We start from the raw sequence: 20,897 nt of genomic DNA, 5'->3' as shown, positions 1-20,897 counted from the left end.
CGCTAAAACCACTCACAGGGTCTCTTAGGTAACCTGGAAGGCTTAGAATGATCTAGGCTGTGAGTGCATGGAGGGATCCGGGCCTTCACACACACCCCCCCCCCCATCCAGGAATCTGGGCATCTTCTAGGACGTGCCAGGAGACTGACAGGGAGCAAGGCCAACAGGAGGGAGACTGTCAGAGACCCAGAGGGTGGCCAAACCCCACTGGCTCTGGGACTGGCCCTGTGGCGGCCTGGGGATGGGCAAAGCAAGGCATGGACATGGACATCCACTGAGGCTGCTCTGTAGATCAGAAGGGCAGTGATCCCAGGCCTCAGTTTCCCCACTGGTAAAGAGTTCATAAAATATTATGTGCACTAGGGACCCCTCCCTTCCTCTCTGAAATGCTACGAATTTTCCTCTAGCTCCTCCATTTGTGGGGAAGTCAGCTTCCTCCATTGTCCTAATTGCAGCTAGTCCCAGGAGAACCCTGCCAAGGAAGAGTGAAAGGGGGAGGGTGGATGGGAGACTGGACAGAGGCAGCTCGGGGGCCTGGCTCCCAGCCCTGCTCTGCCTGCCGAGCTAGGAGGGCACGGCAGGGTGCAAGTGGGGGGCTGAAAGGAGCTGTGGGAAACTCTGTCTCCCCATGGGGGCTTGGGGCAGGACAGTGCAGATGGTACAGGTGGGCAGCTCACAGCCCCTTCCCCGTTTTCTCTCCACGCAGAGACCTCAGCATGAACAACCTCACGGAGCTTCAGCCAGGCCTCTTCCGCCACCTTCGCTTCTTGGAGGAGCTGTGAGTGGGAGCTGGGGGATGGGAGGCGAGGCGAGGCTGGGGCTGCCTCTACCCGCTGAGGAACCAGGTCACCTCAGGAGGAGGGGGCCTTGAGGGAAGAGAAAGGGGCTTGGGAAGCCAAGCGGTGTCCAGCTGACCTCTGCTCCAGGTGTGAGTCCTGGGGGCAGGGCTAGGCCCACTGGGTACAGGAGGTCTGGAGTCTAACTGCATTCCTCCCTGAAACCCAGGCCTTTTTGCAACATTTTTTTTTTTTTTTTTTTGGCAGTTCTCAGGATTAAACCCAGGGGCATTCTACCTCTGAACCACACCCCCAGCCCTTTTTATTTTTTATTTTGAGTCAGGTCCTTGCTAGTTGTTCAGGGCCTCACTAAGTTGCTGAGACTGGCCTTGAACTTGCCATCCTCCCTGCCTCAGCTTCCTGAGTTGCTGAGATCACAGGTATGCGCCACTCACTGTGCCTGGCTCACTTTCCCTCTCATTGTCCTTAGTTGCACATCTCCCCAGGGTCATCTTTGAGCTGCAGCTGTGCCCTGCGTCCAGCCACCAGCCATTCTCTAGAGCCCAGTGGTTCTATGAGATGTCACTCACGTCTACCCTTTGTTCTCTATTCCCACTGCTACTGCCCCAGACATCCCCGACACCTGGGGGAAACCAGCCTCCTAAGTGTCAGATCTGCTGCCTCTCTTCTAATGTTCTCTGTACAACTTCAAGATGCACCCCACCAGCTCAAGAGCCCTTGGTGGCTCCCCACGACCTGAAGAATCAATGTCTCATGCCCTCCCCTACAAGATCCTCTTCTCTGGAAAAGTCTTTTCTGGGTAATCCCTACCCACAGTGTCACTCCTGACTGGCCTCACATTCAAGGATGCTCAGGAGGAAGTCACCTGCTCCATTAGAGGTCCCTCCTGACTGCTTTGGGAAGCCAAGTCATTCTGTCCCAAGACTCTCTTTCCCCCTATATCCCTGGGGTCCTACGAAGCTTTACTTAAACTGCACAAACTGTGGGCTCCTGGCCCTGGATACGTTTCTGCCCCATCGCGACCCTGACCCACTACTCCCTCACAAGTGTCCCCTCCTCACCCTGATAGTGCTCCTCAAGGACAGGGAGTCCATCAACCCCCAGGGCTGTAGCAGGGTTTGCAGATCAGGTTCTTGTGGGATCCTCTGTGCAGAAGGCAAGCTCAAGGTGACCTAGGGGAAACAAGCTGGAGGTGCTTCCTGCCTCCCTCAAGGAGCTTGCTCAGGGCTGGCGATCTGTGGGGGCAGCAGGGGAGCTGGCACTGTAGGTGTGGGTCCCAGGGCATTGTATGTGTGGGGGGGGCAGGGTTGGTGGAGCTGAGCAATAGGGGGAAGAAGAAGAGGAGGAGGGGGAGGAGAAGGAAGGGGGAGGGAGAAGGGGAGGAAACCAGTTTTCAAAGGAAGTGGACAGGGTAAGAGGGGCCTTCCCAGGTGGATGTGACAGCCTGTCAGGGGAACAAAAAGTAAGAGCAAGGCCAACAGATCAGGAAAGGGGACGAAGAGCGGGGACAACCTGAGAGTCAAGGCTGGTTTTGTAGCCTTGTATCCACAGAATACAAGGCTTCTGTATCCACAGAGGCCAGGCTTGGTGACCTCAAATATCGAGATGCCTTTCCACACAGTTATTTTTGAATGACAAATGTCAAGTAAAGAGACTTTGATTAGATTCTTTTGGGGTTGGGGTGGAATCTAACCCAGGGCCAGGCAAGCATTCTACCCTGAGCCACATCCCCAGCCTGAGATAAAAAACATATTGGAAAAAAAAAAAAAAAAAAAGCTCCTGCTGTATTCCAGCACAATCTCCACATCTGCAGGCTCGCAGGTCGGAGAGATATCATCCCTGGGGACTCTGGAGGTTCAGAAGTGTCTTCTGAGCCAGCCACAATTAACCTCTGCCCAGTCAGGTGTGAGCATATTTTATTACGTTTGCTCCTTTTAGAATTGATCACCCCATGACAAATGGGGAAATGCTTAATTAGACCAGAATGTCATCTCCCAATGTTCCCCAATTACTGGGGGTGAGCTGTGTGGTGTAAGGCGTGGGGAGATGCAGACCTCTGTACCCACCCCTTCACTGGTGACATGGGCAGTGCAGGTCAGTGGTCAAGAGCAGGATGTGAGTGGCCCAGCTCAACCCAGGACAGGACCACGGTGCAAAGTGAGTCCCAGAGATTGTCAGATCTGGGGCGAACCCTGTGTTTCCGGAGGGGAAGTCACTTGACTCAGCCTCAGTTTCCTTGTGTGAAATTTCTCATGTGAAATTTAAGCATAGCTAAATCCAAAAATCTGAAATATGAAACTTTTTGAACTCTGACCTCACAGCACCATCAGCGGACAATTCTGTGCCTGACCTCATGTGATGGGTTACAGTCAAAGCCCAGGAGCACTAAGACCACTGTAGGGCTGGAGTTTTAGCTAAGTAGTAGAGCATGTGCTTAGTATGCACAAGGCCCACGGTACCATCCTCAGCACCAAAACAAACAAGCAAAATTATTGTATGAAATTACCTTCAAGCCAGGGATGGTGGCATATGCCTGTAATTCCAGCAGCTCAGGAGGCTGAGGCAGGAGGATTGCAAGTTCGAGGCTAGCCTCAGCAACTTAGTGAGGCCCTAAGCAACTCAACAAGACCCTGTGTCAAACTAAAAAATAAAAAGGGCTGGGATATAGCTCAGTGGTTAAGCACACCTGGGTTCCATCCCCATTACCCGAAACCAAACAAAGTGCCTTATGGGGTTTTGTGAGAATTGAGATGGCATGTGTGGAGTAGGTGTAGACCTCAATAAATGCTAGCTGTCACCCACCACCACCTCCCCCTCCCACATCCCAAGATACGAAGTAATAATGGAAGTCACCCCCTCCTTGGGTTACCTGCTGACACCACTGACCTTTGACTCTGATTTCCAGGCGTCTCTCTGGGAATCATCTCTCACATATTCCGGGACAAGCCTTCTCTGGTCTCTACAGCCTGAAGATCCTGTAAGTATCAATGCACCCCAGTTTCCATAAAGGTGCAGCAGAGAGACTCATGGTCAGATGGAAGATCTGCAGCCTGACTCTTGGTTGACCACTGATTCGCTTCTTCTCTTCACTTTTTAAAAATTCGTTCTTTTTAGATACACTTGGCAGTAGAGTGTATTTTGACTTTATCTTCACTCATTATGTCCAATGCTTTGCTTTGTCTTATCTGCAATAAAACTTTGTGACTGTAAACAAATGTTGAATTGCACCTGCCGTGGGTGGCCACCCTAAAGAGAAGTTTGGGTTTTGTTTTTTTTTTTTTTTGGTGCCATGAATAATGCCCTAAAGCACAGGGCTTGGTGGGGGAAGAGTTCAGTTGCAGCACCCTCCCTGAGACTCTCAGGCCAGGAGAGGCAGAAGACTGTTTCTAGGGAGGAAGAATCCAGATGGGTTTTCTTTGCTCATTTTTCTATTTGAGGCTCAAATGTGCTTTAGCTCATTCTCCTATCTTCTCCTCCAGCCTTCAGGCTGCTTCTGCCCAATCCCTTTCACCTTCCCTTTGAAGCAAAACGGAAAGTGAGTTGGCGAAGACCTTGGGTTAATTACCTCGCTTTCCCTTGCCATTGGCCTGAGGATCCACTTCTGAGAAGGGAAGGCTGAGGCCCGTCTCCTCTCATCCCAACCCATGACTCACTTCTTCTCAACAATACTGTCCTCCCTGAGGCCTTCTTGGGTCCTTATGAGGAAGGGTGGAGGAGGTGGAAGCACAGACTCTGGAGGTGGGCTTCCTGGAAAGGCGCCTTACCCCAGGGATTAGTTTGGGAAGAAAATGGGGATCTTAGGGGGCGGATCCTGAAGCAAAAGAATGGTCATTTGGAAGCTTCCCTAAGGTGCTGGCTGAGCCATTCCCCAGCTCTGTTACTCCTTTGGCCCTAACTAGACTTGCAGGTCTTTGTATAGTTGAGCCTGAGGGGATAAGGGACTGAAATCCAGTTCTGTGCCCTGGTTGGATGCAGCACCCCTCTCAGACACTGAGATATCTTTTTAAATTTTTTCTTAAAGTTGCTTTTGGATTAGCAGGGGCCCTTCCCACATGGTCCAGCCAATAATCCAAACCTAAGCACTTTCTTCTTTTCCCACGTAATTGGTGTTGTAGGGGGCACCTCTGGTCCCCAGGTCTCTCTCTCCATCTGCCTCTGAATCTCACTCTAGGGCTGTCCTGGCCGCTGTCCCTCCTCCATTCTCTACTCTGCCCGTGGGTGCCTCCTGTGTGTCCTCAGCCTCCTCTTCTGTCTCAGACCTTTCTCTCCCTCTTGACACCTCTGCTCCTGCCTCCCTGGTCTCCTTCCTGCCCCTGCCCTCCTTCTTGCTCCCCATAAGCACAGAGCCATGGGGGTGGGGGTGGGGGTGGGGGATTCTGAACCAGAGGCGCAGTGCAAGAGGCCTACTTGGTGGCATGTCTGTGCCCCGTGGCAGGCTCAGACCTGCAGCCGGATTAGAGAGCAGGGCTCTGTTTGCTGGGCCTTCAGAAGATGGGAGACTCACGTCCCGCTCCTAAGACTCTGGCTTAGAGATGAGCCTCCCCTTTCTTCTCTGCCTGCATTAGGCAATAAATCAAAGCCCAGGAGAAACCGCAGGCTGCCCGCCGCCCCCTTCCCACCAACGGCACCTTGGCACAGCAGCAGGGCAGCCAGGAGAGGAGGACTACCAGCCCATTCGCCCCCAACTCTGCCAGAGACCTCTGCTTTGCCCCATCCTCCAAGGCCACCAGGTCCCCCAAACCTGCATGCTGTTTCTCTGCCTGCAGACCTTTGCTTTAGGAACGGGCAGGCCTTCTGGGGAATCCCTCCTGTCACTCCAGTGCTTCAGAGCACCCCAGCATAGGACCTTCCCAGTGTCTGACGTCCCTTGTTGCAGGTCCTTCCATTGTTTGGCTTTCAGGCCTGCAAGAAAAATAGGCCAGCAAGAGAGCCTCTCTGCACCAGGGTCCCCAGCAGCTCCCCGGTCTCCTCTTGTCCAGGACCCTTCTCTGAACTGCACCTTCCTTTCTCTGATGCCTGGGGGACACGCCGCCTCCTTTTCACCCTCCCAGAAGCAAAGGATTAAATAAAGTGGATTCCCTCTCTGATTCTCCCTGAATGACTGTGGCAGAGCCCCTCCCTCAGTCCTCCCCCCAGGCCAGCCCTGGAGGTATCACTAGGGCTTCTCTCCCACTCTCCTCTGTTCAAGGTTGGATCACCAGAGTTGGCCTCCACAGGGAGTCGGCAGCCGTGGGCTCCAGCCGTGGGCTCCAGCCGTGGGCTCCAGCCGTGGGCTCCAGCCGTGGGCTCCAGCCGTGGGCTCCTGTGTGTCTGGACATCAGGTTCGCTGCCAGGCTCGCTGGTGGTGCTGTCCCAAGGGAAGCTACCCCAGACACATGGGACACTGCATGTACCTCCAAGGGCCCTATCCTGAGTGCCTGTAGGGCCTGGGGGTGGCTGTGGCCAGAGCCCTTGGGCTCAGGGTGTGTGTCTGTTAAGCCTCAGGGTCTTTACCTCAAAAGGTTGCAGCCCCACCTTCCCCTCCCAGAGCTTTCCTGCCAGGGAGCAGGACCTTAGTCCTTAATCCAGGCCTTAGTCCCCTTCTCGGAGGACCAGCCAGGGCCTGTGCCCGCCCTGCATCAGGATACTGTGGTCCCATCTACCAAGATGCCTGCTGGCACCAGGCATAGTGGCACACACCTGTCATCCCAGCAACTCGGGAGGTCGAGGCACTCTCCACAAGTACCAGGCCACCTGGGCAATGTAGCAAGACCCCGTCTCAAAATCAAACAAAGGGCTGGGGATGTGGCTCAGTGGAAAAGTACCCCCTAGGTTTAATCCCTAATACTGCGGGGGCGGGGGGGGGGGGAGGAAGGAGGGGGGAGGAGGGGGAGGAGGGGGAGGGGGAGAAAGGAAAGGAAAGAAAAAGAAAAGAAAGGACTCTGCTGGGGCCTTGGTTCCTCACCAGAGCCAGACCCAGGAAGCAGGTGGCAGACAGTCAGGGCCTTACCATTCTGTCCCTGCCTCCAGTAGACTGGGAAGATTTCCCCAGAACCCTTGCTCCTGGGCTGAGCCCCGAACCCCTGGGAATCGGTGACTGCAGATTCCTTGCCAGGGCCATCTTGGTGAACATAAGGGTCTAGAAGGGCTCCTGGCTTCTTCTGAGCGGGCCCATCCCTCTGAAGCCCTGGCTGGAGGGCACCGAGGAGCTGGAGGGAAAGAATCCGTCTGGCCTGTCCTCGAGGACATCTCCCTAGGCCAGCCTCTAGGGAGCCCTCTCCACGGGGCCTGGAGCTGTCTGGGGTTGTCATGGGCTGTGTTTATGCTCCACCTGGCCAGACAGTGGCCATGCCCGGCCCAGAGCTGGGGCTCCATTTGTGTTGTTGAACTGAACGGAACAGACCCCAGGAGGGATGTGTGAGTCACTGGGGAGTGCTGGCTTTGGGTGAGTCTCACTGGCCTGCTTCACGGGCCCAGGCTGTCCAGAGCCCAGGGAGACCCTCTAAGGGATTGGTGGACAGGAAGTGGGTCTCTAGTATAGCAAGAAAACTGGAGCCCAGAGGACCTCACCAGAGTAGGTGCCAGGGAAGACTTTCCGAAGCCCTCTCCCTGCAAATCATTATTTCATCATTTAAAATGGAATAGTTGGAATAAACTTCCCAACATTTTTAGCTACAAAAACTTAAAACAAAAGCTGAGGGTCTGGTCAGTGGTAGAGCTCAGGTCCAGCATGGATGGGGACCTGGCTTCTATCCCCAGCACCACACCTAAAAAAGGAAGAAAAATAAATAGAGGGAAAAAAAAAAAAAACCCAGAAATTTTAAAAGACCCTGTGCAGAAGTCTCAACATACAACAGATGAGAGAGGGCTCTGCGAGTGTGGGTCGGGGGCTCCAGGCGCTGTCTCGCCCACTCCAAGAACCCCAAGGCCCCTTTGCAGAACCAAAGGAAGGGCTTGTGGAGCCACTGCTGGGTCACCTGTGGTACCCTCTGGCTGTGGCACTCATGGTTCTCGTCCCCAAATGTCTCTCTGGCCAGAAAGATGTTCCCCAGGTGTTATGGTTTGGATATGCGCTGTCCCCCCAAAAGCTCACATGTGAGACAATTCGAGAAAGTTTGGGGGAGAAATGATTGGGTTATAGCCTTAACCTAACCAGTGAGTTAATCCCTGATGGGATTATCTTAGTGGTAACTGGAGGCAGGTGGGGTGTGGCTGGGGGAAGTGGTTCACTGGTGGTGTGGCTATGGGGTATACATTTTGTATCTGGAGAAGGGAGTCTCTCTGCTCTCTGATCACCACATGAGCTGCTTCCCTCTGCCACACTCTTCCACCATGATGTTCTCCCTCACCTCGAGCCCCGAGGAGTGGAACCGGCCTTCTATAGACTGAGACCTTCAATAAACTGTGAGTCCTTCAATGAACTTTCCCTCCTCTACAATTGTTCTGGCTGGGTCCTTCAGTCACAGCAGAGGAAAAATCTGACTGACAAACCAGGACACAGGGAGGGAGGGTGCTGAGGACTAGACTTCTGCCAGGCTCAGCTCCACATGACAATCACCTCAAGCCAAGGGTGGAAATGACACCTGCGATCCCAGCCATTTAGGAGGCTGAAGCAGGAGGATTACAAGTTGGAGGCCAGCCTGGGCAGTTTAGTGAGACCCTGTCTCAAAAGAAAATAAAAATAGCTGGGCTATTTTATTTGATCACAGTCAGCACGTGAGGTCACCATCATTATCCCCAGTTCATTATGTGGCAGAGTAGTTGCTTAGTATGTGCAAGGGCTGGGTTCAATCCCCAATCCCCAGTCACACACATTAAAAAAAAAGATGAAATAAGAAAAAAAATGTCACTGTGAATTTGAAAAACTGTGAATGCCTCATATTCCGCCCCCAAGGATTCTGCCCCAGAGACTTAACTGGGTTACAGTGTGGCTGGGCACTGGGAATTTAAAAACCTTCCAGGTGATTCTAACATGCAGTCAGAGTTGGGCGCACAGGATTAAATAGACTCTGCCTCACCAGGCAGAACCAGGGCCAGCAAGAGAAGTAGGGAAGGTCACAAAGCCCTGGCCTGGGACACAGGGCTGAGATCCTGGGATCCTGCCATTAATCTGTTTTGCAATTCAGGGCAAGTCACCACCCCTCTCTGATCCTTCATCTCTTCATCTTGGAAAACAAAGAGGCTGCTCCCTTGTAAAAGTCCTTCCAGTCTTTAAAACCTGACTGTGCTTCAATAAAGAAGCTGATGGCTGGGTGACAAGACCAGGGACAGCACTGGAAGCAGGTCGGGGCTGGAGCCAAGTGCCATGCTGGACTCCAGCTTGCTGGGTTTTGATTCAGGAAAGAAGGGGCTTTCTGGTGACCAGGTGGCGTGGCCTGGCATGAGTTCTCTGGGGAGACACTGAGTTCCCTGACAGTGGAAAATAACTTAAGAGCCCCGTGAGGATACTGCAGAATCTGTGTTGGAGGTACGATTCCTACACCTTAAAGGTCTTTCTAGATTTCCCTGTTTAGGATTTGGCAGAGGAAAGAGTGGGGCTTCTTTGGAGGGTGGAGATGCGTGGAGTGCTCCTTGCGGTGGAAGGTACCTGTTCAGGTCTAGTCCTGGAGGAATGCGCGGCCTGAGCAGCCCCGACTCCCTTTCCCAGCCATCATTTCCCTGTACTTTGCTTCAAGCATGCTGAGGCCTCGGGGTGAGAATCAAGGCAGCTCACTCAGATGGGGAGAGAAGTGCTTGCCTTTTCCCATGAAAGAAGTCAGATGGCTGGAGGGAGAGGAGCTCCCACCTGCATGCCCTCAGCTCTTCTACCTGCACAGGGAAGTGCGGGTTCCCAGGAGCTCCAGCATCTTTGCCCAGAGAGCTGCCCTGGAGTCCCGTGGCCAAGCAGGCCTCAGTTCCAGGAAAGGAACCTGAAGAATGGGTCCCTTCCCCTGGTTGACCTGTCACTTCTTTGTGTGTGGTTAGGTGAGACTGAATCCTTGACTGCTACAAGACGTCTGTATATCTTCTGGCAGCTTCTTCCTTTAACAGATGAGGGACTTGAGGCCCAGAGGAGGCTAGTGACTTACTCCAGTCCTCCAATAAGTGGTAGAACTGAGACCAGATATTAATAACGGTCAGTGATGTCCGCCAGCGTCCCTTTAGTTTTTTCTTGCTGCACAAGGCTTGCGAGGGCTATTTTATTTGATCACAGCACGTGAGGTCACCATCATTATCCCCAGTCCACAGAGGAGGAATCAGAGGCCCTGGGAGTTTAAGCACTTGCACCTTTCACACCCCTGGAGAGGGGCAGAGCTGGGGATGCAGTCCCAGGGCCATCTGACCAGAGCCTCACATGGGACGTCATATTTAAAGAAGCTGGAGAGGCACAGGTTTAAATTCCATTCATGAAGGGAAACCGTTGTTGGAAAGCTCTCTCTGGCACCGCTTAGATCCTGCACTGGAGGGACCAGGAGACTGAGACCTTTGGGATCACAGAGTGTGCATGAAAAGGGGCAGGGTCCTCCAGCTGCTCAGGGCAGCCTGGCCCTTCTCCCACACTGCCCTCCCTCTCTCCTGCTGGGCAAAACTCCAGTCCTGGGCTGCCCGAGTCTGTATTGTTCTCTCATCTTCAGCTTTGCCTCCACAAGGGGCTCCTTTCTGCATCCCCCACATTCCTGCAGTAGGTGAGCATCCTGTCCCAGGATGCTGAAATTTGGTTTGTATTTGGGGTCTTCACATATCTGTAAGAGGAGATCAGGGAAGATAACAGGTGACTCTGACCTGGACAATCACACAGCAGGCAACAATACCTACCGGGCTCATCACATTTTCTGGCCCCTGCTCTACCCTGCCATCGAGATAGGTGCTATGTGGTGTCATTGGTTAAGCATCCAGACTGTGGGTCTAAACCTCTGGATTCAAACCCCATCTCTGTCCCTTATCAGCGGTGTGACCTTGAAAAGATCTGGTGGAGTTGTAACAAGGATAGGTTTGGGTGAATACCTGTTAATACCCCAATACCATGGTTGGCAAGCCAGCTCTTACTATTACTAAAGCCAAGATCAGGAAATAAGCCCCGTTCCCTGAAGCCCAGGGATACCTGCGTGACCTTGGGCAAGGTGTTTATCCTCTTGGAGCCTTGACCTTCCTCTCTGAACCAGGGCTAACAATAACACCTTAGAGGGAAGACTGGACCCCTCAGGGCAGTGACATACTGGGGCACATAGTAAGTGCTCACTGAGAGATCACCCCCCTTGCACCCTGTCCCCATAATTCTCAAGGAGCCCGGCCAGCTGAGGCAGACCCACAAATGCACCTGACTCCTCCCCAGACAGGTTGCATGCACAGCTTAGGAGGGGGTGCTCCCTCACCCTGCCTGGGACAGTCAGCCATGTCCTTCCTGCTTCTTCCGCTATTTCCAGAGCTCCTGCTCCCTGGGTGCCCACCTTCTCATTTCTGGATCTGGGGGCTCAGAAGTAAAGGATGTTCTGATGCCAATGGCTACCCAGAGGCTTCCCTCCATTTTGTCCTCTGGTGTCTCCCTTAGAACCAGGCAAGCAGGACCCTTGCTCAGGGCCCTACCTCAGGGACTTCCTGCAGTGTGGGGTGCCTTCCTCAAAATGTCCTAAGGTCCCTCTGCTGCCGGGAGTTGGCTGGAGTCAGTGGTGCCTCTGGGAAAGGTGTCCCGTTCTGCCATTGCTCCCCAACTGCGTACTCCCTGGAGTTTCCAGGCCCCCAGGAGCTCCACCATCCCAGCCTGGGGAGACATCCTGGCATCCTGTGGCCCAGCTCCAGTTCCAGGAAGGCAGCTTGGCCAGGGGGTCATTTCCACTAGTTGGTCTGTTACTTTTCTAAATTCTGTTGTGTGAGACTGGCCCACCAGAACAGGCTGGTGTGCTGCTCTGGGTACTTTCAATTCTTTCCTTTCCTCCCTCCCTTCTTTGCTTTCTTCTCTTTTCTTGCAGTACTAGGGATAAAAACCAGTGGTACTCTACCACTGAGCTATCCTTTTAATTTTGAGGCAGATTTTCATGGAGGCTGGCCTTGAACTTGGGGTCCTCCTTCCTCAGCCTCTGAGTTACTGGGACTACAGGCGTGTGCCACTGTGATGGGTTTCAAACTGGATCTACAGACAAGGACTCTAAAAACACATTTTCCTGAAACCCTGACACCCTGACACCTTACCCTCATCCATATCCTCCTCTTCCACAAAGGAACCTGTAGCCTCTCAGTTGAATTAATAGAGAAACTGAGGCCCACATGCTTCCTGACAAACTTCAGCAGAATTCCATGGATTCCGACTTCGGCCCTTGTTGCTTCGAGAACATCTCCCTTCCTTTTCACCATTCTCTTTCCTCCTGCCTCATCCTGGAAGCTCTTCTGTGATGCTCTCTCCCCACCCTGGGCCTCCCAGCCTCCAGTGTACACCTCAATAGCCTCCGACTCCCCACTAGCAACAGAGGGGAGGGGCTGGACCAAGATTCCCTCTGGAGCTCTCAAGCAAGAGGGAGGGGCCTGGCTTGGGGCAGGGAGCTCAAGCAGGGACCTCCTCACTCCCTGCCACCCCTGTCCTCATGCCCTGTGGGTCCTCAAAGCCCCCTTTTCCCTTCCAGGATGCTGCAGAACAACGAGCTGGGAGGGATCCCGGCGGAAGCACTGTGGGAGCTGCCGGGCCTGCAGTCTCTGTGAGTCACTGAGGGGCTGTCCTGGGGGTCACCCGCTTCCTGGGGCCTGAGTCGCAGTCCAGGGCCCCCTGGCCTCAGCCCTCCCTTCTCCTTCAGGTCCCCTTCTCCACTCCGTGTTCCAGACAGCTGGCTCCTCCTGACTTTGGTTTCTTGGGGGGTTTGGTTGTTGTCGGCCGCAGTGCGTCTGTGTTCCCTTGTGTGTGTATTTGGGGAAGGGAGACCTCCCTAGGTAGGGCCACCAGGGCAGCAGTCCTGAGGCGACTGGCATTCTGCCACGTTCCCAAAGAGCATCAGGAAGGGGCTGTCTCCTCCACCTAGCCTACTCTTGCCCGCGGGGCTCTGCGCAAGGAGAGAAGGTGGGTGGGAAGGAGAAAGGGCTGTCAGGGACTCATGGGCCACCCATAACAGATCCATTCCTCCAAGGAGCCTGTAGTTCCCCTCTTGACCAGCAGGGGCATCATGACAGCAAGATCAAGCCTGCCCGGAATGGGAACAGGTGCTCTGGGGTGATGGAACCCAGCTCACTGTGGCCCTCTGGGTCAGGTGCTGGGTTTATCCACACAACACACAGCACAGAGCTGGAACAGGGTAGGTGCCTCACTCATGCCTGGGGAACACCACTGCATTTCCAGTGATATTTCATTATCCTCCGGGAGAATGGACTCATCTTTAGAGAGAAATCAAAGTTGGAGGACAAGATTGGGGCATGACACCTGCCAGCAGGAGAAACAGAAGCACTGACAGTGAAAGGACAAAAGCCTCTGGTATTCTGGTATTCACAGCTTGTAGGTCCTGCTAAGGCCCTGCCCAGTGTGTGGACATGGAAGTCAGACGACTCAGAACTGTCCTGTCTGCCCTTGAGTGGCAGGAGGTTCCGGGGGGCGGGGGGCTTTTCTCCCTTGGCTGACATTTATCCCCCATTCTATCATAAAAACATGGGCCCAGCCAGGCACAGTGCTACACACCTGTCATCCCAGCAGCTCAAGGGGCTGAGGCAGGAGGATTGCAAGTTCAAGGCCAGGCTCCGAAACTTAGAGAGACCCTGAGCAATTTAGCAAGACCCTGCTCAAAATTTAAAAGGGCTGGGGATATGGCTCAATGGTAAAACACCTCTGAGTTCAATTCCCAGTCAAAACAAAACAAAACAAACACACAAACAAAAACCCAGTCCTGGGGGTCCTGCCTAGCTAGCTGTGCCATGGCCATCATGGTTGGGACCTTTATCCCCTATACTCCCTGGGGCATCCTCTCACTTCCTTCTCTGTTTCTGAATCTCAGTGTCTGCCCTCCCCCAAGCTTCCTGATTTGCCCCAGTGACAGAACCTGTCTCCCCTCATTTTCTTTTCGCCCTCCATCCCAATGTGTCTAGGCCTTTGGCCCCAGCCGCCTCTCTCCCTCCAGCCAGCCCCACCACTGGACAGAGCCAGCAATCCGGCTGCCCCTAGGAGCCAAGGTCAGGAGATCAAAGGCTAGGAAAGCCTGCGCTTGCTCCCCCTCTGGCGGGGCTGACTAAACATTTACTTAGGGCACCAGCAGGGGACAGGGACAGCCAAAAATAAGAGGGGTGTGTGTGTGTGTATGAGGGGGTTTGACATTTCATCCAGAGCATCAAAGAGGCCTTCATGGGAAAAAACTTGGAGTTCACTGGACTTCTTTGCACTTATTTTAAGGTTAAGTTGTTTTTAAATTTTTTAAATTCGTGGATCCCATTTTTTGCTTAGGGGTTCTAAAGACCTCACTTTCAGACTAGGCATGGAGCTTCTGAGTTAGACACGTCATTTCCCCTACACTTTCTGGGAAGTGGGCAGACCCTGTTGGCTTGGAGAACTAGATAATTAGTGTCTACCCCCAATCCCATGACTCCCAGTTGCTTGGGGGGGTCAGAGGCCCCATTCCCCACTTCCACAGATATAAGGTAAACGAATAGATTCGCCTCTTGCAATCCTGTGGGAAAAATACCAGCCAGCCAGATAGAAAACTTGGCCTGTGGTCCCAGCACCTACCCTGACTACCATGGGGCTAACTATCTTCCCTGCTTACCTCACAGGGTTGTCGTGAAGATGAATGTGGAATACCTGGGAGGGATTTGCAAAAGGTCCTACACAGCTGTGATACGTGGTGATACTATTGCAATATTGTTTGTCTAAATGATCATCGATTTATTCATTTTGCAAATAATTTTGAGGCCTTACTGGGATCACAAAACCTGAGTTGAGTTCTGAAGGATTAGGAAGTGTCAGTCTGGTGAAGAGGAAGAATGTCACAGGTAGAAGGAACAGCACACGCAAAGGCACAGAGATAAGAAGGAATCCTGAGTGTGCTCTAGAGAATTTGCAGGAGGGAGTTTGGCTGAACTGTGTGTGTAGTGTGTGTGTGTGTGTGTGTGTGTGTGTGTGTGTGTGTTGTGTTGGGGCCTAGTGGGAAAGGCAGTGATGGGGAAAGATCTGGAACTAGCAAGTGATGATCCTGACAGGTAGGCAAGGGCTTTCCTAAAGCTTTGGACTTTATGCTTAAGCAGGCGGGGATCTGGGCTGGGGTGTGGCTCAGTGGTCAAGTGCTTGCCTGGCGTGCATGAGGGCCTGGGTTCCATCCCCAGTATCTCAAAAAAAGTGGGGAGCCATCGAGGGACTTTTAGCAGGAGAGCAATGTGATAGGGTTTGGGTCTCCCCTCCATCTTTGGAAGCAGATGGGGGCCAACCTGGAGGTGGGGAGCCAGCAAAGAGATTCCTGAGTGAAGTGAGTATGACAGCAGCCAAAGCAAGAGGAGATGTTGGAGAACTCTGGGAATATCAAGGATCCAGGTCAGGACTCTGGTGCTGGACTCCCTGGGTTCCAATCTTACCTCCCTCACTTACCACTCGGGAGACCTCAGGCAAGTTACTCAACAGCTGTCCTTCTGTTTCCTTATTAACAAAAAGGAGGTGAGGATGGTATATATGTACCTCCATAGGATACCATGAGGTGAAGTGATAAGCATGAATGACCTAGAACAGTACCTTTCTTTGCCTCCAGCACAGTTACTATTATGATTAGTAGTACCACTGATGGATGTGGGAGTTGGAAAAGCGAAGTCAAGTCAACAACCGATTCTCTGGCTTTGACCTCAGGGTGGATGGAGAACCTGGTCACCAAGAGCTTGGCACAGGATAAGAGCTCATGTTGAACGTGTTGGACAAGTTGTGAAAAAGAAGTGAAGCCCAGAGGGTGACCAGACAGGCTGGAAGATTGGTCGCTGTGCCTGTAGGACACAGCGTGTATGCACATGTATAGTGAATGAGGGATGCACAAGCCCAAAGAATCTGTATGATTGATGTTATGTCCTGAGCTTTGGGAAGTTGTAGGGATTCAAGGAGAGACCTCCTCAGACTTCAGTGTGGTGCTGCTCCCCTTGTTTCTGGTCCCTCCATCTTGGACAGCAAGACCAGCCCCAGCTGCTAGGCTGAGGGAGAAGTGGGATATGGGCCCATATGTGGAGCACTCTGTGAGCCAGCGCTCCGGGGAGGGTTGACACCCCCTGTCTGATTTCTTCCTCACAGATCCTCTTTAGTAACTCCCGCCTCTGCCATAGATGAGGAAACAGAGACTGACAAGTGTGGAGGTTCTGCAAGGTCAGGGCTGGTGAATTGGGAAGACAGATCTGCACCGTGATTGTTGCATTCCCAAAACTGCCATCATCAGTGACCCTCCTGCTTCCCCAGGAGTATCAGCAGAGCCAATAGATGAGGAAGGCATACAGGGGACACACCTCTGTCTGTGCTCCAGGGATGGGATGTCCTCCCCAGAGCAGGCCAGGTACACCTCTTGTCCCTGGAAGTGACCATTCTTCATCTCCAGAAGGCAGAGGGTTGTGGGGGGGATCCCTGAATACTCTCATAGACATTCTCAGAAACTCAGGGAAAGATCGGCTCCATGGTCCTGCTTTCTACCAGCTAGAACCAGACTTTGGGGAGTAGGAACTAGGTTTGGGGGAGTCCTGGGTAGGGCTGGATAAGGGTTGGGGCCAGCGGGCCCAGCATTCCAGGCCCCAGGTACTGAGTCAGACGTGGCGCACAGGCTGTTTGGCTTGGCACCTGGGCTGGCAGCACCCAGCCCCCCAAATTTCCCTCCCTGGATACACTTGCTTCCTCCCCAACTGATGTGGGAGGGGGAGAGCGGTCACGCCAGACGTGTCAGGCCAGGCTTGAGCCCAGGCCAAGAGAAACCGCGGGAAGCCAGCGGAGACAGGGGGAAAATAGAAACTGGTGGGGGCGAGGCCAGGCCGGGGAGGGGGAAAGTGCGGAAAAACAGAGCAGCAGCCCCGGGGGGGGGGGGGGGGGGGGGGCGGGGCACAGAGCTGGGGGAAAGCACGGTGGCAGGAATAAAGGGGAGAAAATAGAAAAACAGCCCCATCCTGGACACCCTAGAGGGGAAACGCATAATTACAAAGGACAGCCACATGAAACGTTGTGTGGCATTGGGGAAATTAATCAAGAGCAGCGCCAGACTCCCAACTGGAACTCGCTAGAGCTACCACAGCCCCCTAGGCGCAAGCCAGCCGGTGGAAAACATGCAGGCAGCTGGAGGGAAAGAGGTAGAGAGGCTGGGGTGGGAAGATGTGTGTGCATGGATGTGCCTGTGGGCAGAGGGAGGTCCCTGGCTGGGGCCAGGGAGGAGCGGCTCCCACTTAGCACACTTCAATATGTGAAGTGCATTCTCTGTCTCATTTAATCCTGAAAATTCTATCAAGTAGCTTCTATTGTGTCCATTTTATAGATGGGGCAACTAAAGCCCAGATAGGTTAAGGAATTTGCTTGAGGTCACATAGCTAAGAGAGAGTAGGGCTGGAATTTTAGATTGGTTCTGATTCCAAAGTACCATGCTGTTAACCTCTATTCTTTGTTACCCCTCTGAGGCTACAAGTTTTAGGATTCAGAGACTTAGGTTTAAGTCCTGGCTCTGTCACTAACTAGTTATAAGGAAAGTCGCCTCCCCTTTCTGAACCTAAAGTTCCCCCTCTCTAAAATGGGAGGGTCACATAGGATAATTGACAGAAAGGTGTCCCAAGAGCATGTCATGCCACAGAGATACAAGGATTTTCTGTTGGGATTACTGGCTTTGGAGTTGCTTATGATTACTGTGTGCTTGTCCTCTGTGAGCCTCTGTCTTTCTCTCTGTGCAATGGAGAGTAACCTTCTTAAACCCTTCCAGTCCTCTGAGGATGCTGCACATTGAGGAGGGATGACCTGTGTACCTCCAGGGGAAAAATGACGGAGTCCTTCTGCCCAAGGGCAGAGTTGCCATGGGAACAGGGATAGGAGGTATTCCCAGAGAAGCTAAATGCAAGAGGCTTCTGGACAGATGCCCCTCTTTCCATACCTCTGACCCTTCTCCAAGGGTTAAGTCACGCTCCTGAATAATGCCCAGGGTCAGACCAATAAGAGCCAGCACTTGGATGACACTTGACTAGCGTGAGTCACTCATTTATTCCCTCAATCCTAACCACACTCCTCTGGGACAGTTACTGCTAGTCAGCTTGTCACCACACCTTATTGATGAGCAACTGAGGTATAAAGGATGAAGTGGCTTTTTGTACCACCAGGGTCAAAATTCAGGTGCCACATCTATGTTTATAGCAGCTCATTTTACAACAACTAAGTTAGGGAACCAACCTAGGTGCCCTTCATCAGATGAATGTGGCATAGATACACGGTGGAATATTACTCAGTCATAAATGAAATTGTGGCATTTGCGGGTAAATGAATGGAACTGGAGATTATCATGCTAAGTGGAAAAAGCCAATCCCCAAAAACCAAAGGCCAAATGTTCTCTCTGATATGTGGATGCTAACTCACAATGGGAGGTGGGAATAGAAATTCACTGGATTAGACAAATGGGAATGAAGGGAAGGGAGGGGGAATGGCAATAGGAAAGATAGTAGAATGAATTGAACTTTCCTGTGTTCACATATTCACATATGAATATACAAGCAGTGTAACTCCACATCATGTACAACTACAAGAATGGGAAGTTACATTCCATGGATGTATGATATGTCAAAATACATGCTACTGTCATGTGTATCTAAAAAGAACAACAACAAAATTCAGGTGGCCAGGCCCACAGTCCACACACACCTATGGTGCAGGGCTGCCTCTGGGAGCCTCTGAGAGACTGAATGAGAGGCTTCCAACCTGGGAAATGGGCCTGTGTGGTGTTTCTAGAGTACCTGCCCCAGAGCAGGCCTTGAGTGGAGCTTGGCCTGAGAAGGCCAGAGGATTCTGGATTGGCCTGCTTTGGTCCTTACCTGAGGAGTTCTAGAGCTAAGTGGAACCTGGTCTGGGAAGAAGGTGCTGGTTGCCTGGGGAGCTAGGGCCTGTTGACATGGTGGCATCAGCATTGACCCTGGGAACCCCTAAAGACTCTGTGAGAGAGGGCACGAGGCTAGCTGTGCCTATAGACCTACATTCAGAGAGCATGGGGCACTTCTAAGAGCTGTTCTCCAGCAACTGCAGCTCAGCCATCTTACCCAGTACCAGGAGCAATGCATGTATGCACAGCCCCAGCTTACGCACAGGCCTGAGAAGGGACAGGCCATGCCCATGACTCTCCAGAGGGCTACAGATGGAGCCAGGGGTGGAACTAAGTAGGGTCTTCTTGTGTGAGGGTAGGAGAGCCCAGCCGTGGCATCCTTCCTTACTCGCAGCCTGCTGGAGGCACTTTCAAAGAGGCCCCAGAGGGAGGCCCAGGTGATTTCAGAAGAAGCAGCCAGTTTTGCAAGGGTTGGGGGGGGGTTCCCTCCAGGAAGCCTTCTCTTGGGCTGCCTGAGCATTGAGGAAAGAAGGTGGACATTATGGGAGGATAAGGAGGGTATCTTTGAGGACAAGGGACTGAGCATGAGGAACACATGGATAGAGCTTACAGAACAGTGCTTCTCAAAGTGTGGTCCCCAGAGCAGCAGCACTTGGGAGCCTGTTAGAAATGCAAATTCCAGAACTATTGGGTCAAAATCTCTGACGCTAGGCCCAGCAATCTGTGCTTTTGGAAGCCCTCTAGGTGATTCAGAAGCATGTTGAAGATTAAGAACCGCGGACATGGAAAAAAAAGGGTGGTAAAAAAGCAACCACAAAAGAGGTGGCTTAGAACAACAGAAATTTATTCCCTCATAGCCCTGGAGGCCAGAAGCTCCATGGGAAAACCCTTCCTTGCCTCGTCCAGCTTCTGATGGCTTCACATTCCTCAGGCTGCCACCCGTCAGTCTCTGCCTCCCATCTTCACATGGCCCTTTCCCCTTCTCCTGTGTCTCTCTATAGTCCTTTATAGGGACTTGTCATTGGGTTTAGGGCCCACCCAGGTATTCCTGATGAGCTCATCTCAAGATCCTTAATTTGAGAAAAAAAATAAGGCCCTTAATTTGAGAAAAAAAATTTGGAACCCTTGTTCCAAATAAGGACCCATTAACATGTTCTGGGAGTTAGGACATTGATATATCTTTATTTGGGGGGCGGTGCTCACTACAAAGGAATAGGATGAACAGGAAATGAGGGGCAGGGAGCCTGCATTCTGTGGCACAGTGCTTGGGGATGAAAAGCCGAGGTGGAGTCTGGGGGAATGGCACAGGGGAGTGAGGGGATCAGCTGCCCTTGAGCCAGCTGTGCCTGCACAGAGGGAACCTGGCAGAGAGGCCAATAACTGGCAGGCCAGGGGAGCAACAGGGTCCTGAGGTCTGAGAGCTCTGAGCCACGGTCCCATTCTGAAGTTGCCCACCCCGCCAGGGGACACGCCCTGCATGCTCCCCCTGAGCTCTGCAGGTGATCTGATGAGTGCTATCAGCACCCCCAACTTGCCAGTCAGCCAGGGAGGACCCTGGGGCCCAGGCGTGCCAGGGGACCCAGACAAGGGGTCCCGAGGGATGCGCGAGGTGGCAGATGGCCTCCCTGGAATGGCTATTTCAGGCTCCATGATTATATGCTGCTGTATTTGGATCTTCCCAAGGTTCCGGGAGTTGATTACTACATGCGTCTAGGGCAGAGGCTGCTCTGAGGTGGGCGAGTGGGCAGGCTGGCAGCCCCCTGCTGCCCATGAGGGTCTGAACATGGATAATTTGACTCCTGAGAGATGCTAGGAGAGTGCCCAGGGTGGGCTGGGGCCTGGGATCTGGTGGTGATTCTTTCAGCCATAAATGCTGGTCTGGAACAGACGTGGCCCAGACTGGGCCACCCAGGAGCCGCATGGTGCCTGGGCCCTGAGGGAAACACCCCAGGGCAGACTTCTGGGTCTCCTCAGCTCTCCTGCAGGCTCTGACTGTGGTGCCAGGGGCTTTTGCTGGCCAGACATTCTTCTCTAACTGGGCTGCTCCTGAGCTCTGCAGCGCTCCAGATGGCGGAGGCCTGAGAGACAAGAGAGGCAGAGCACCCAGGATGGAGATGGTGACTCAGATTTGGTTTAGATGCAAGTGGGCCCCAGGAAGAGCCAAGAG

The 20,897-nt window shown here is 52.9% G+C and overlaps 1 protein-coding gene across 1 annotated transcript in view; it reads left to right on the top strand.

Annotated features, from left to right (window-relative positions):
* Lgr6 (leucine rich repeat containing G protein-coupled receptor 6) overlaps positions 1-20,897 on the top strand; it is a 118,955-nt gene that overhangs the window by 26,495 nt on the left and 71,563 nt on the right. The window contains exons 2-4 of the mRNA XM_076832282.1: positions 707-778; positions 3,703-3,774; positions 12,371-12,442. Coding sequence (XP_076688397.1) covers positions 707-778; positions 3,703-3,774; positions 12,371-12,442 — 216 coding nt within the window. The remainder of the gene's footprint in view (positions 1-706; positions 779-3,702; positions 3,775-12,370; positions 12,443-20,897) is intronic.

This window comes from Callospermophilus lateralis, chromosome 13, assembly GCF_048772815.1.
Source record: "Callospermophilus lateralis isolate mCalLat2 chromosome 13, mCalLat2.hap1, whole genome shotgun sequence".
Taxonomy (NCBI): Eukaryota; Metazoa; Chordata; class Mammalia; order Rodentia; family Sciuridae; genus Callospermophilus; species Callospermophilus lateralis.
The sequence above is the reverse complement of the archived record's forward strand: the minus strand, read 5'-3'. Positions and strand labels throughout refer to the sequence as shown.